The sequence below is a fragment of the Mirounga angustirostris genome, unplaced genomic scaffold, assembly GCF_029215605.1.
Source record: "Mirounga angustirostris isolate CCGP_5_RB_7025 unplaced genomic scaffold, mMirAng1.0.hap1 SCAF_1, whole genome shotgun sequence".
In the NCBI taxonomy this organism is placed as follows: Eukaryota; Metazoa; Chordata; class Mammalia; order Carnivora; family Phocidae; genus Mirounga; species Mirounga angustirostris.
In genome coordinates, this window is record NW_026991709.1 from 8,672,340 (window position 1) to 8,687,531 (window position 15,192).

The 15,192-nt window shown below is 39.4% G+C and overlaps 1 protein-coding gene across 15 annotated transcripts in view; it reads right to left on the reverse strand.

Moving 5' to 3' along the window:
- TTC3 (tetratricopeptide repeat domain 3) overlaps positions 1-15,192 on the reverse strand; it is a 119,017-nt gene that overhangs the window by 12,889 nt on the left and 90,936 nt on the right. For 14 of the 15 annotated variants that reach the window (XM_045902462.3, XM_054504092.2, XM_054504091.2 and 11 more), the window contains 4 exons: positions 7,261-7,400; positions 4,525-4,593; positions 3,489-3,585; positions 1,811-1,911 (listed from right to left, as the gene is read on the reverse strand). In XM_045902462.3, coding sequence (XP_045758418.1) covers positions 1,811-1,911; positions 3,489-3,585; positions 4,525-4,593; positions 7,261-7,400 — 407 coding nt within the window. The remainder of the gene's footprint in view (positions 1-1,810; positions 1,912-3,488; positions 3,586-4,524; positions 4,594-7,260; positions 7,401-15,192) is intronic. The other variant, XM_064578898.1, reaches the window with a different exon arrangement.

The following is a 15,192-nucleotide window of genomic DNA, read 5'->3' on the forward strand; positions in this document are numbered from 1 at the left end:
ACTGAGCCACCCAGGCGCCCCCCACACAAAACTATTTTTAAAGAATTACGTATCTTACAGACTCACCAATAGAAACACTTTAGGAAATCTTTATTGATTAACCAAACTTCCCAAGCTGGTGGGCAGAGAGTAAATATTCTCCTAAATTTTAATTTCTTGTCCTAACTTTGAAGATTTGACCATTTTTCATTTAACATCTTTGTGTTTAACAACAAAGGCTGTTTTTACATTAAAAAAAATAAAAAGGCAACATGGAACACTTAAACGTTCCAATAAAAAACCTCATCCTCACCTTATGGTAAAATAAAGAGTGGGGCCTAACAGACTGTGATAAGTTTATACCTCAGCACCTTTACTGAAAGTGACAAACAAGCTTTCCACTCCTAACTGGGAAGATCAATAACATTATCAATCCGTGACTGTGTCAGTTCTCATTACATATCTTAAAGAAAAACCAGAACATTCCTTTTATGTCTTTTCTCTTTCGCTATCCTTTGGTGGAATGAAATTAGCACAGAATCCCTAAGAAAGAAGCTATGTGTACTATGAGGCTTAATGAGGAAGTCGACACTATCAGACGAAAGGTCTGAGAGCTCTGTTTCCCAGAGATGCCATAACGTGTGGCCCATGGCAAGATGAAACACCAGCCTTTCGGCACCACTGCTTCCACTTCAGCTGTACCAGTCTTGTAATTCGAATCAGCATATTAGTTTTCTCTCATTAGAAAGGTTTTCTCATGTGAAAAAAAACTAAATCTTGAAAAACCAAGAAATAAAAACTCCCTTAAAACCTTTTCCATGACCCCACAGAGGGTCAATACTGAGGGTTTGAAGTGTTAAAGCAAAAAGCATTGGGAAGGATGAAAACTGACTGTGGAATATGATAAAAAGACCAGATGAAAAGTAATACCTTGTGTGAAAATCCACACAGAAAATGCTGAGGCTAGACTGAAGAAGACCCTCTAAAATTCCCAGGTAAACCTTATTCCAAAAACGACGTCAAACAAAAACAAGAAAGATGATGGAGAGTTAAAAAAATTACCATAGGTGAATATCTTTTGAAGTGACATTCCATTCTTAGTCTACCACTAAGACTGTTAAGTGACTGTTCTTATACAGAAGGTAATTTTTAAAAAAGCTTGAAAATGTGATCTTCATTCCAGAAATTTATTGCATGGAAATGAATAATAATATGCATAAAAATTTAGCTACAAGGAAACTCACTGAAGTGCAGCTTTTATTAACAGAATGTGCAAATAACCCGACTATACCAACACAGTGTTAAACGTTTAATAAATCACGACACATTTGTATGCTGGAACACTATTCAACTTTGCAAAATTAGGTTAGAGAGATGTAATTATTGATATGAAAGGAAGTTTCCTATGTATTACTTAGTGAAAAAAAAAACCCATAAATTTTCTTTTTTTCAAATACTTACTGATTTATTCCAAAATACTAACTAGTTACACATCAATTTAGAATTATGGATAATCTTTACCAGTTTTGTTTGTACGTTTTGATTTTTCTATCATTGAACATGTATCAACTGTACAACTATTAAAAATAAAATGGTCTTGGGAAACCTGGCTGGCTCAGTCAGTTAAGCATGCAACTCTTGATTTCGGCTCAGGTCTTGATCTCAGGGTCGTGAGTTCAAGCTCCTTGGGCTCCATGCTAGGCATGGAGCCTACTTAAAAAAAAAAAAAAAAAGGTCCTGTCTAATATAAACATTTTTTTTCTCAAATCAGCTCTAACTTGGATTTACTAAATGACATGCCAGAAAGAACATCTGTGATGCCACACAGTACCTGCTCAGGAGCTTCAGGTTTTTAAGATACCCTTCTGCCTGTGAGTCCATGATCTGTAATTTGTACACATCCATGTCCTTCCAGTTTTCAAGCACAGATACCTAACATTAGATTAGAGAATGTTTAAGTATTTTAAGATGATGAAACTGAAACTATTTTAGGTTGTTAAAACTTAAACATTTCGAACTACTTTCAAGTTTCTCCTTAAGTGACCAATGATGACAGAATCATTAGAACGTGATAACGCTGTAATTTCACACAAGTGAACATGAATTAAATAAAACTTTTGGATTTGAAAATAGAATAACATAATGACAGTAAAATTATTTTACCTTAAATGATACATTTCTCAGATATGGAACTTTCCACATGGCTTACCGCTTAAGCCACGTACAAGCACGGAGCCAGGTTACCCACATGTGTGCACCTGATGTGCATTATCTGTGGTCCTGTTCCTGGTGAGCAGAGGGGCCAGGGGCCTGCAGAATAACCCCAAGGCTGCACCCTCTCAAATTTAAAGGCCTCAGAGAAGTTGTTTTCAGTACGAACTTCAAAAGCCTCTAGGGCAGGTTCTTAAAACTTTAGACTCTTTAACTTCCCAATAAGCCTACTGGCCATTTTCATTAAGTCATTATGGAAATATAGAACTGCTTTGTTTTAATGCAGGTGTCAGTCCCGGACCCACCAGGCAGATGGGCTGGTCAAATGGTGGTAAATGGGACCTGAACAAGCTTATGAATATAGATGTGGGCACAGGACCCAAAAATATATGTACTTTGGCTTTTCCCCCCCCCTTCCTTTCCTTAGAAGCTGCTGCACAGTCAATATTTAATCAACAGTCCGTCTGTGGACTACATAAGCTAACCCTTTTTTAAAAAATTTCCCAGAATAATCACAGATATATATACACCAACCAAGAACATTTCTTCTCAATTGGAAAAACAAAGACAACCATGTTTTGGGAACTAAATAAAATACAGCCAGAGGTTATGATTTTGAATTTTGTCTCAGTAGTGTCTCAAATAGTATACCGACATTGGTATATATTCTTCGGGGGGAAGAAGAGAGCATATTCTTTCTTCTTTTTGAGAGTGTATTAATAAATGGAATATTTTCAAGTTCTTCTAGTACTGGCAAGTATGTTTTATGGTTGGCTACTTCATGGCATATCACTTGATTACATATGATGAAGCCATTCTAAGTGCAGAGCATGGAAAATGACTGAATTAAAATAATAAGTGAAGCAGATTGCAAAATTTGGCGTACACTATGAGTACAGATACATAACACAACGTGAGCTTAAGGGCAAAAAAACATTAAAAAGTGATAGGCAAGGAAAAAGTAGCTATTTCCGGGAGCAGGATGATGGGTAAGAGGACGTCCCCCAGACTCCACACCTTTTGGCAATGCTGTTGTGCCTCATATGTAATTAACACAAAGCAAACGTATGTTTTTTTTGTTTTTTGTTTTTTTTTAAAGATTTATTTATTTATTTATTTGAGAGAGAGAGAGCAGGAGAGGGGGAAGGGTCAGAGGGAGAAGCGGGCTCCCTGCTGATCCCAGGACTCCAGGATCATGACCTGAGCCGAAGGCAGTCGCTTAACCAACTGAGCCACCCAGGCGCCCAAAGCAAATGTATGTTGCCGTATCTGTCAGGTGCCAAGTGTCTTAGGCTCACCTCTGCAGCCACAGCTCTTTGAAGACTCTCTTGATAATTCTCCTTCCCTTTCTTTATACATTCTTCTACTTTCATTTTCTCATTTGTAAATGTATTACTGCAAATATTGAGAAAAAAACTTCTTGGGAAAAAAAAAAACCAGTGAGATAGACAAAGGCCTAGCTCTGAATCACGCCACAGAAAGACTTACATAACATCCTCTAAGGTACCTTCCTGCCTAGTATTTGACTATTTAATACACAGACTCATATGTCCTTTTTGCGCTTCACAAATGATCAAAGGAACATATAAAATAAAATTGAGTGTTTGGTGGAAATGCTGAGACTCTGGTTCATCATTTTTATGAGGGTAGGTGGAATACAATCTGGCTATATTGATAAACTTTATAGAACATCCCTCATCGTTTCAGTCAGAAATTCTATTTTGACACACATTACAAGGAAATAACCCAAAGGAAAACAGTGATCTGTACCAAGTTATTCATGGCAATATGTTTATGAATCATGATGTGAATGGAAATGTGTACGTGAAACAATATTCAACGAGAAATGCAGAACACAATTGCTAAACTGCTGGATACATTTGCTACCGGTATGTAAACACATTATTTCCATTAATAAAGGTTAAAAGGAAACTTTTCATAAGTTCATAATAAAAATCTTCAATAAACTTATAATTATAGAGCCATAAACTATCATAGTAAAGTTAAAATTGTTATTTTAAGTAACACAAAAGTTTTAAAAACACACTTTTAGTTTCAGAATTCAAAAGAAAAGAGTAATCAACAATAATAAATTCAGGATTTTTATACTGACTGTGAAACAAAGTAGTAGGAACATCATAAAATAAAAATACTCAAAGGATAAACTTATTTAAATATTTAAAGAATAAAATAAAAACATAAATAAAGAACAGACACATAATTATTTTAAAAAAACAGACAAGCCACAACAACAGACTTAGAAGCCTAGTGTGCTGGCGCCTCTGGTATTAAAGGAATAATAAGGCAGTAAAAACAAATGTAAGCTTAATTTGCCTGATTTCAAGGGACTGATCCAGAAGTAATTCATGTTCCTTATCTTTTTCATCATTTTTCTGGGCATATCTATGAAAGAAAACCACCAAATTTTAATCAGTTTTCAAATATTTTTAAAGACACGATCCCTCACAGTAAATTCTACCTATATCACGCAAACATTTTTTGAATTCTTTTTGATTTCATTTCTATATCTTCTAAATAGGCCAAAGAATCTGGGTCATTTTTCTTTCACGCCTGGAGGGCAGAAATCTTTCCTTCACCCTAGGTCATATGCTTGCAGTGCAGACCACCCTATCTCAGTTCACTGCAAGAAGTGCGCCCCCCTCCCCCTCCCGCCGTGGCTCAATGTGACGCAGAAGAGTGCAGGTGTTGTCGATCATCATCAATATAACCAGCGGCTCTCATTCAAAATGAAAACAGCCTTCTAGTCTTTAAAACAGAACTTAAAGCCCAGTTAACACACACATCCAGTCTGATAACCCTGCAAAACAAAGTGTGTAAATCTTTGATTTTAAAGCAAAACCCTGCAAAAGATGGACTCTGCCTCTTCTTTCATTCTCTCCCATACAACTTTTTGTCATCTCTACTTGCTAAAAATTCCAACATTTCCATTAAGAACCTAAATGTTTAAATGCCATTTTCACTTCTTTTGTAAAATACGTCCTCCTCTAAGTACTCAATACTGGACAGCAATCATTTATCATATCTTTTGTACTTCTCTAAGAGATCCAAAAGGCTTTAAGATTTTACTTTAAAATCTAAATATAAAAATTTAGATTTAAATCATTTATCTGGGAAGTGTAAAAAACAATACACATAGAGAAGTCTGTAGCTTATCTTTAAAATGGGACAGAAAAAAAGCAAAAAAAAAATTAATAAAGTGGAAAAAAATCAATAAAAACTTTATTCCTCAACAGAAAGTTAATTTTTATGCTAGTACAGAAAATTTTTTTATCATAATAGCCTCATTTATCTAGTTTTGACAGTAAACTTGAACTAAGCATACAAAAATATATATTAAATATAAATATTCCTGTATTTTTGAGTAACTTAACTACTGGTATGCTCAAATATTAAGAGGCATAGCAGTCCCCTTTATCCAAGGAGTGACAGGTTCCAAGACCGACCCATGGCCTGTACCAAACCAGTTTCTTCCTACACATACACACCTATGATAATGTTCAAGTTGTGAATCAGGCACAGTAAAAGATTAACAACAATAACTACTAATAAATTAGAACAGTGGTTATGTGAATGTGGTCTCACTCTCAAAATTCTTACAGAGCATGCACTGCACTCGCCCTTCTTGTGATGACGGGAGATGATGAAATGCCTACGTGGTGACACGAGGTGAGGTGGGTGACACAGTGTTAGGCTACTGCCGACCCCCTGACAACATGTCAGAAGGGGGATCACCTGAGCTTCTGGACTGTGGGTGACCGCAGGTAACTGAAACCACAGGAAGTGAAAACTACGGGGAGGTGGGGAGGATACTGTAAAGAGCTTCATCATTTCCATAAATGTGTTCTGACGGAACTACTCTACTTTGAGCATTCTCAAAACGACATGCCATAGGCAGTGTTGTATATGTCATCATTCTTTTAAGGACTACCTAAAAGCTGCCCAAATGTCATGCTAGCAAGACTCATAGTAACAGCCGTCTGATCATATGGCACGGCAAGTGGAAAAAGCACAGATGTCCTGAACGGTGAGTGCGGTAGTGCGGCCCCAGTGAACCATGCCTCCCATTCTTCTTGCCCTTAAATCTAAAGGAGACCTGCCACTTGCTTTAAACAACAGAATGCGGTGGAAGTGATGCTCTGACAGTTCCGGGCCCAGACCTTCAGAAGACATGGCAGCTTCCACTCCTGTGCCCTTGAAGCCCTTTGGTACCCCAGAAGGAGCCTACCACGCTGGAGACCAAATGCCACGTGGAGAGACCATACAGATCAAAGTCACATGGAAAGGGAGCAACCCTGAACCTACAGGGAGGGAAAAGGCCAGGACAGCCCAGGACAGCCCAGCTGCACCTAGCCCCCAGCCAACTCCCAGCCACATGAGGAACCACGGGCAAGACCAGCCTAATAGCCCAGTGGAACTCAGCCCAAGTTTCAAGATCAGGATCAAATAAAATGGCTGTTAATTTAAGCCACCAAGTTTGGGTGCTTTGTTACACGGTGGCAGGTAACAATTAAGCTGAGGAATCATATGACCTATCAATTTTTAGGGAAGAGAGGGGTTAGGAATGGATCACAGAGAATCTCAAAACAAACGTGGCCCATCTGACAACTGTATTACCTGTATGTATTTATTACCAAATGCTTCATACCACAAGACCAAATTTTAATAATTTAAAGATTCAAGATGAAAGTAATGATAAATAATCACCACAGAATCCTAGTGCAGGGAAGAAACTTAGATCTAGACCAAGCCCCTCACTTTACAGAAAAGGAAAAAATGGGTCAAAGGTAATGTTCACAGTAAGGGGTGGTGTCCAACTAGAAGGAAGTCAGTTCTTTGCTGATTCAGAGTCCCACTTTATCTGTCAACAGGGTAGGTTTAGGAAAAGTTTTAGGTAAGATAATTCTCTACTGAATGTTCTCTAAAATGAGATGAAAACAATATTTAAGTTTGTTCTTCACCTGACATAGTCGGAAACTGAGTATCAAAAATGTTAACACCACCCGCCCCCCAAAAAGCAATAAAAATCATTGCCTTTCAGTTGTTACTTACGACTCGCTGGCATTTAAAACCTTTCTCATTTTCTTTGTTAGTGCTTTCAGACTTTCTTGGATTTCTTTTTTCTCGTGTTGCCATTTTTTTATTTCCTTTTCCAAATCTTCAAGGAACCAATCTAATTCTGTCTTTGAGATCTAAAAACATGTTTAGAAAGTTCTTAAATAAATAGGAAGATTTACTTAAAAAAAAAAAAAAAGAGTCCCAAAGACCAGAACGGTGGTGGTGTTAGCTTAATCGATGACTCCAGTTTAGCAGAACACACACAGCCCTGGGCCTCACCAACTCTCACTGATCAGGCTGGGCGGCAGGGGAGGCTGTCAAATAAAAAGGCACAGAGGCATGACAGACTCTCTGGTACTGGAAAAGGGTTTCTCAAAATCAGTGATTTCCGACTTCTGTCTTTAAAGATGAGATGCCAGGAGCATCTGGGTGGCTTAGTCGGTTAAGCATCTGACTCTTGGTTTCGGCTCAGGTCTGATCTCAGGGTCATGAGATCAAGCCCTGAGTCAGGCTCCATGCTCAGCGGGGAATCTGCTTGAGATTCTCTCTCCTTGTCCCTCTGCTCCTACTCCCTGCTCTCTCTCTCTAAAATAAATAAATAAATCTTTAAAAAAAAAAAAAAGATGAGATGCCATGTGGAGAGCAGATTCCAAGTAGTGGGAATGGCAAGGGAGAAGGTTAAAGATAATGGCATGTCTGAACAAAAGCAAGAGGCACTATGTGGCTGGGATACAAGGTGGACATATGGAAGGCAGGGCAGGGAGAATGGTACCCCAAGATGCTTTGGGTTCAAATTACAAAAGGTCTTGTAAGCCATGCTAAGGAGGGTGGATTTGGTCCTGTAGGACACGGGGAGCCAGTGAAGACTCAAGCAGGGCAGTGAGATGATGAGATTCTGGTTTTGGAAAAATAGCTCTGAAAGACACAGAGATGGATTAGGATTGGGTGAAGGCATGTGAAAGCGTTAGACCAAAACTGGCCTTCACATTTTCTTGACTGTGACCCAAAATAACAAATACATTTTAATAACAATCCATAGCATGTGTACATAATATACGTATGTATGTATGTACACACACACAACTGAAAGAGAATTGCCTTTACTTTTTGAGATGCTTTCTGATATTTCTACTCTATTCAATTATTAAAAACAATTCCAGTCACCATCATTAAACTGATTTCATAGCTCAATATGAACTGTAACCCTTAATTAAAAACTCTAGGTAGAAGAAGGTAAAATCTTTTTAAAAAAAGATATTTATTTATTTATTTATTTGAAAGAGAGCATGAGTGTGGGGAGGCGGAGAGGGAGAAAAAGAATCTTAAGGAGACTCAGTGCTGATCACGGAGACCAGACATGAGCTCGATCCCATGACCCCGAGATCATGACCTGAGTCGAAATCATTAGCTGGACGCCTAACTGACTGAGCCACCCAGGTCCCCGAAGGTAAAATCTCTTAAAATCTCACTGCAGTAGCCCAAGGGAGAGACAATACGGACGACGGTGGTAACATTAGGGATGATAAAGAGAAATAAAGGAAACTTTAGAGAAGAGGACGGAGAAGAGACCATGTGTCTAAGTAGGATATAAAACAAAGCAGAAGTTTACAGAATTAAAGATAGGTTTCTACTTTCAATGAATAGCTAAAAATCCCATTAACAAAAAAGGAGAGCACAGAAGATGTACTAGGCTAGGACATGAAAACAGATGTTAACCTAGCTCCGGATGTCTAAATAAATGAATAAACAATAAAATATGTGAGAACTCCATAATTTTGACCCTGCAGTCATTTTGATGGGACAGAGTAGAAATTTACAAGTGTTTGACAGAGACTAGATATCAAAGGAATAAAAATACTGAATTCAAACAGCTTTCAAAAAAACCGGAGAGGAACGTGCTTTTTTTTGTTTGTTTATAGTTTCACATTTATTGATTTACTATTATTAATTATGGTGATTATCATATTTAAACAGACATCTTTGCATATTTGTCCAGTTTTCTCTAGTATAATTCCTAGATGATAGCTGGGTTAAATCTTTTTTTTTTATTTAATTTTATTATGTTATGTTAGTCACCATACAATACATCATTAGTTTTTGATGTAGTGATCCATGATCCATTGTTTTCGTATAACACCCAGTGCTCCATGCAGTACGTGCCCTCCTTAATACCCATCACTGGGCTAACCCATCCCCCCAACCACTCCCCTCTAAAACCCTCAGTTTGTTTCTCAGAGTCCATAGTCTCTCATGGTTCATCTCTCCCTCCGATTTCCCCCCTTCAATTTTCCCTTCCTTCTCCTAATGTCCTCCATGCTATTCCTTATGTTCCACAAATAAGTGAAACCATATGATAATGACTTTCTCTGCTTGACTTATTTCACTTAGCATAATCTCCTCCAGTCCCATCCATGTTGATGCAAAAGTTGGGTATTCATCCTTTCTGATGGCTGAGTAATATTCCGTTGTCTATATGGAGCACATCTTCTTTATCCATTCATCTGTTGAAAGGCATCTCAGCTCTTTCCACAGTTTGGCTACTGCGGATATTGCTGCTATGAACATTGGGGTGCATATGGCCCTTCTTTTCACTACATCTGTGTCTTTGGGGTAAGTACCCAGGAGTGCAATTGCTGGGCATGCTTCTAAGTCATGTTTCTCTACACAACAGGCACCTGGATTCTACCACAGATTAGCACATGATCAAGTCAGGTGTGCTTTGCTCCTCAAAACAGACTTTCTCAATATGGGCAACTCCCACTCTTCCAAAAGTCCGCTGAACACCTGGTTGGTTGTAACTTAGAATGCATTTCCCCATGAAAAGCCGTGTTAGAAATGTCAGTTAAACGTCCACCAGTTCCTTCCAGGAAGCTCCTGGTTACAATGGTAAACCGGAGACAAGGAGGGCTATAGAGTTAACAGGGCAAGTCCCCAGACCATCAAGAGTCTATCTGACTGTATAAGACACAGTCTTTCTTTCCCTGGGTGCTGGGGAAAGAGATGTGGTGCAAGGGAAGGCAAAGAGGAAAGTTCAGCATTTCCTCTGAAACCTGCTTGAAAAGATTCATGTCTGTCTGCAGTGGCTTCCCTCTTCTTTTTGGCATTCATTTCGTCCTCCAAGGACCCTTCTCCTGCAACACCCTCAAAGTTTCACCTGATCCCTCATTTAAGCACCCCTGACCCAGGGCATGCCCACCTTCCAAGCGCATACTTTAAACGTCTTTCCTCTCCTTCATGTCTCTCAGCATTCAGAGCACCTGACTGCAGTAAGGGATTCTGAAGAACCCCCTCAGCTTGCCTAGAAGTGTTCACATTTCACTCTTCAGCCACAGTGATTCTCTCATCTAGAGGTAGTCTGCACACATCTGGCAAGTCCAATAGTTTGTTCGCTTTTTAGAATATAAATGTGGTGCTTCTGGCCTGGTCCCAGGGGCCTTTGGGTCGAGATACCCACCAGAATTTCAGGCAGTGTGACAAACAGAATTGTGAAAACCTGTATTCTGAAGCAGGGGTAGTTACCCTTCCCCAGATGATTATATAAAACACCACGTGAGACCCAGCCTTCCTTGTTAGCTTTCTTATGAAGATGCTGCTTTCTGAAACTTCTTCTGAACCTATACATTCTCTCCAAGTTTTATGTCATTTTTCAAAGTGTCATCCATTCAGTGCTGGCAGAGGTATACGTGGGACACGTGCTTGTAAATACACGTCATTTGTAAGTAGGATGTCATTTCTAATAACATGTGAATCAGGGAATAGAGCAATATTTACAAGAAACAAGTTTAAATTTTAATATTTTCCAGTTTGAAATTCTAATAATACCAACAACTGCTGAGAATGTGACCAGGTTACTGAGGGTATAGGTTCAGATACAGAACTGGGGGCCTCCTCCCTCGAAGAGGACGGTGTACCTGAAGCCAACCTGCACAGACTCTGGGAAGTGATGGTCTTCTGGTCAAAGACAACACCGACTGAGAGGAAGGACATTTCTCCCTCTTGAGCTTTAGACGCCAAGGTTTGTGATGTTCCTGGGTGACAGATTTGCTAACAGTCCAGGTCCTTAAAGACTTCCAAGTCCTACCACAGGGGTAGGGTTGGTTTCATTGGCTTTGAGATGCATAGGCCAACTGTTTTTAGGCAGAAGTTCAATGACGTTTCAATGACATTCCTTCTAGCATGGGGACAGTTTTACTCACATTTTCCTTGCTGCTACACCGTGAGTCACTGAATCATTACTGTCATTGAGGTGACCACCATGTCTACTCTACTTGCAAAATCCTGTATTGCACCTGGTTCACTTCTACTACCATGACCAATGTCCATATGCAAACCCTGCTGCTGGTAACCAAGCGAACCTTGTCTCTCACCTATCCTGTGCTTCCATTCTGAGCCAATGATTTCGCCTCAGATTTAGCCCCTTGGCCAGGAGATGATGTGTAACCACAAGGTTATACTGGGGCATAAGAACCTACTTGGCAACAAGTACCAAAAGGAGTTCAGTATCAAAAGGCACAAAATATTACACACACACACACAGCTCAGCCACAGAAGATGCTATGTAAGTTCATCTGCTGTTTGAACTAACCACCCTTTAATGACACAGCTGCCTCACAATGCTAACTAGGTCAGCTGTCAGAGACTGTCTCTGACTACATGAAAGAGAAGGATCTGAATCCTTTCCTTTGAAAACACTAGAATAAAAGAAAAAACAAACTATACACAATTGTATCTTCTATATGCACAGCTTACTGACATAAACAGTTTCTGATGGCTTTTTTTCTCAATTAGAAAACATTTGGTTTCCATACCTCTTTTTCTTAAACCTCAACTTTGTTCCAAAATAAACAACTGAGGTACCTTTGATTGTATATGTGTGTGTATTATATGCATCTATAATATACATATAGTTTAAAAAGACAAAAGAGGGGCACCTGGGTGGCTCAGTTGGTTAAGCATCTGCCTTCGGCTCAGGTCATGATCCCAGGGTCCTGAGATGGAGCCCTGTGTCGGGCTCCCTGCTCAGCAGGCAGTCTGCTTCTCCCTCTACCCCTCCCCGCTGCTGGTGATCTCTTTCTCTCAAATAAGTAAATAAAATCTTTAAAAAAAAAAAAAAGAAAGATTGCGAAGTAGGTAAAGAAAACAGAATAAAAAGATAAAAATGGTAATACAGAACTAGAAGTGAGAGCAATATAAAAATGAATGGCATGGGGAGGCTGGATGGCTCAGTCAGATGGGCAGCCGACTCTTGGTTTCAGCTCAGGTCATTATCTTGGGTTTGTGGAACTGAGCCCCGCGTCCGGCTCCGTGCTAAGTGCAGAGTCTGCTGAAGATTCTCTTTCCCTTCCCCATGCCCTCTTCACCACTTGCCTGTGTGCATGCACTCTCCCTCTCTTTAAAATAAATAAAGATCTTTAAAAAAAAAAAAATGAGTGGTATAAGGCCCTAACCATTCTTTCGAAATAGCTTAAAACTTTTCTGGCAATCAAGGTCAAAGGAAATACAGTGAGCTATATCCACAAAATAAAAACAAATCTGCTGCACAAAGAAGCCCAGGTAGTGAAAGCAGAGAGAAATGACTTCTTAGGGTCTCATAAAGAGGATGCTGCATAAAAGTCCCGGAAGACCTGCACAGAGCTTGGCTTATTCTTTTTTTTTTTAATTCTTTATTTAAATTCAATTTAGTTAACATATACTGTATTATTAGTTTCAGAGGTAGAATTTATTCATCAGTTGCATACAACACCCAGTGCTCACTCCATCATGTGCCCTCCTTAATGCCCATCACCCAGTTACCCCATCCCCCCCCCCCCGCCTCCAGCAACCCTCAGTTTGTCCTCTATAGTTAAGAGTCTCTTACGGCTTGTCTCCCTCTCTGATTTCATTTATTTTATTTTTCCTTCCCTTCCCCTTTATTCATCTGTTTTGTTAGGGTCCACATATGAGATCATATGGTATTTGTCTTTCTCTGACTTATTTCACTTAGCATAATACCCTCTAGCTCTATCCATGTTGTTGCAAATGGCAAGATTTCTTTCTTTTTAATGGCTGAGGAATATTCCATTACACACACACACACACACACACACACCATCTTCTTTATCCATTCATTTGTCAATGGACATCTAGGCTCTTTTTGTTTGGCAATTAGCATTGTTTGGCTATTGTGGATGGATATTGCTGCTATAAATACTGGAGTGCATGTGCCCCTTCGAATTACTACATTTGTATCCTTTGGATAAATACCTAGTAGTGCAATTGCTGGGTCGTAGAGTAGCTCCATTTTTAACTTTCTGAAGAACCTCTGTTCTGTTTTTCCAAAGTGGCTTCACCAGATTGCATTCCCACCAACAGTGGTTTCCCTTTTTATGAATCCTTGCCAACATGTGTTGTTTCCTGAGTTGTTAATTTTAGCCATTCTGACCGGTGTGAGGTGGTATCTCATTGTGGTTTTGATTTGTACTTCCCTGATGCCTAGTGATGTTGAGCATTTTTTCATGTGTCTGTTGGCCATTGGTATGTCTTCTTTATAGAGGAGCATCCAATAAATTTTGTCAAATGAAATATTGGATAGTATCCTCAACAACATACTAGCAAAAAATCAAGCAACAATCTTCACAGAATGTGCAGGCCTAATGTCCTCTGATGTAGGTGGACACAGAATATGGTGACCCCACATATGTGAGCAAGCACAGCCAAGAACAGAGCCCCAGCTGACCCAAAGGTGAAACAGTCCAGCCAAGCCCAAATGGGATAAACTAAACCACAGACTCACAAACTTGATGTTTACTGTTCTATGTCACTGAGGTTTTGTAGGGGGTTGTTACTCAGCATTATTATATGCCAGCAATTAACTGATACCCCTATCCTCCTCATGAAGTGCTGAGAAATATTTTTCAACTGGTTGTGGAACTGCCATTCTCTTAAGGGAGGACAAAAGCAAGGGATCTAGAGCCTGACACTCACTCACTGTTCTGCCACTTAGTACTGATATGACTTCAAGCAAGTGCATTAGCTGCTCCTGCCTCCATTTCCTTAACAGTAAAATGGAGCCAATACTAGTGTACTATGCTGGAAATTAAATAATTCATGTAAGAAATTTACAATTGAGTATGGCACATAATGAGCTCCATAAATGTTAGATTAAAAAAGGCTGAACTTGGCAAAGATTGTGACTGAATAGGAGAACCCCACCGCTACACAGATGTGGGCTGAGAAATTTTTGGCAGGCAGGGCCCAAGATTCTGTTTTAATATAAAAATAGGACAAAGTTCCAAAATTCTTCTCCATAAATTATTCTAGGCCAAAATTATTTTGACTGTGTTTTAGGAGCCAAAGTCAACTTAAATACCCATCTCAGCTATAAGAAAATCTCATTAAAGCACCTTGAGAACACATGTCCTAGGGGAGATGAGAAGTGATTGCTTAATGGGTACAGGGTTTCTTTTTGGTGCTATGAAATGGTTCTGGAACAAGACAGTAGTAATGGTCATACAACATTGTGAGTCTATTGAAAGCCACTGAATTATAGACTTTTTAATGGTTAAAATGGTGAATTTTATCTTAATAAACCAAAAAGAACATACATCCTTGAGCAATACTGCAATCAGTTACAACCTGCCAGTTACAAGTTGGAGGTACATTAAAAACAACAGGACACTCTGGCTTTAGATAGGTATTCTCCTCTGACAGAACAGATAACTGGGGGCGCCTGAGTGGCTCAGTCGTTAAGCGTCTGCCTTCGGCTCTGGTCATGATCCCAGGGTCCTGGGATCGAGCCCCGCATCAGGCTCCCTGCTCGGCGGGGAGTCTGCTTCTCCCTCTCCCACTCCCCCTGCTTGTGTTCCCTCTCTCGCTGTGTCTCTCTCTGTCAAATAAATAAATAAAATCTTTAAAAAAAAAAAAAAGAACAGATAACTGGCCTAATTG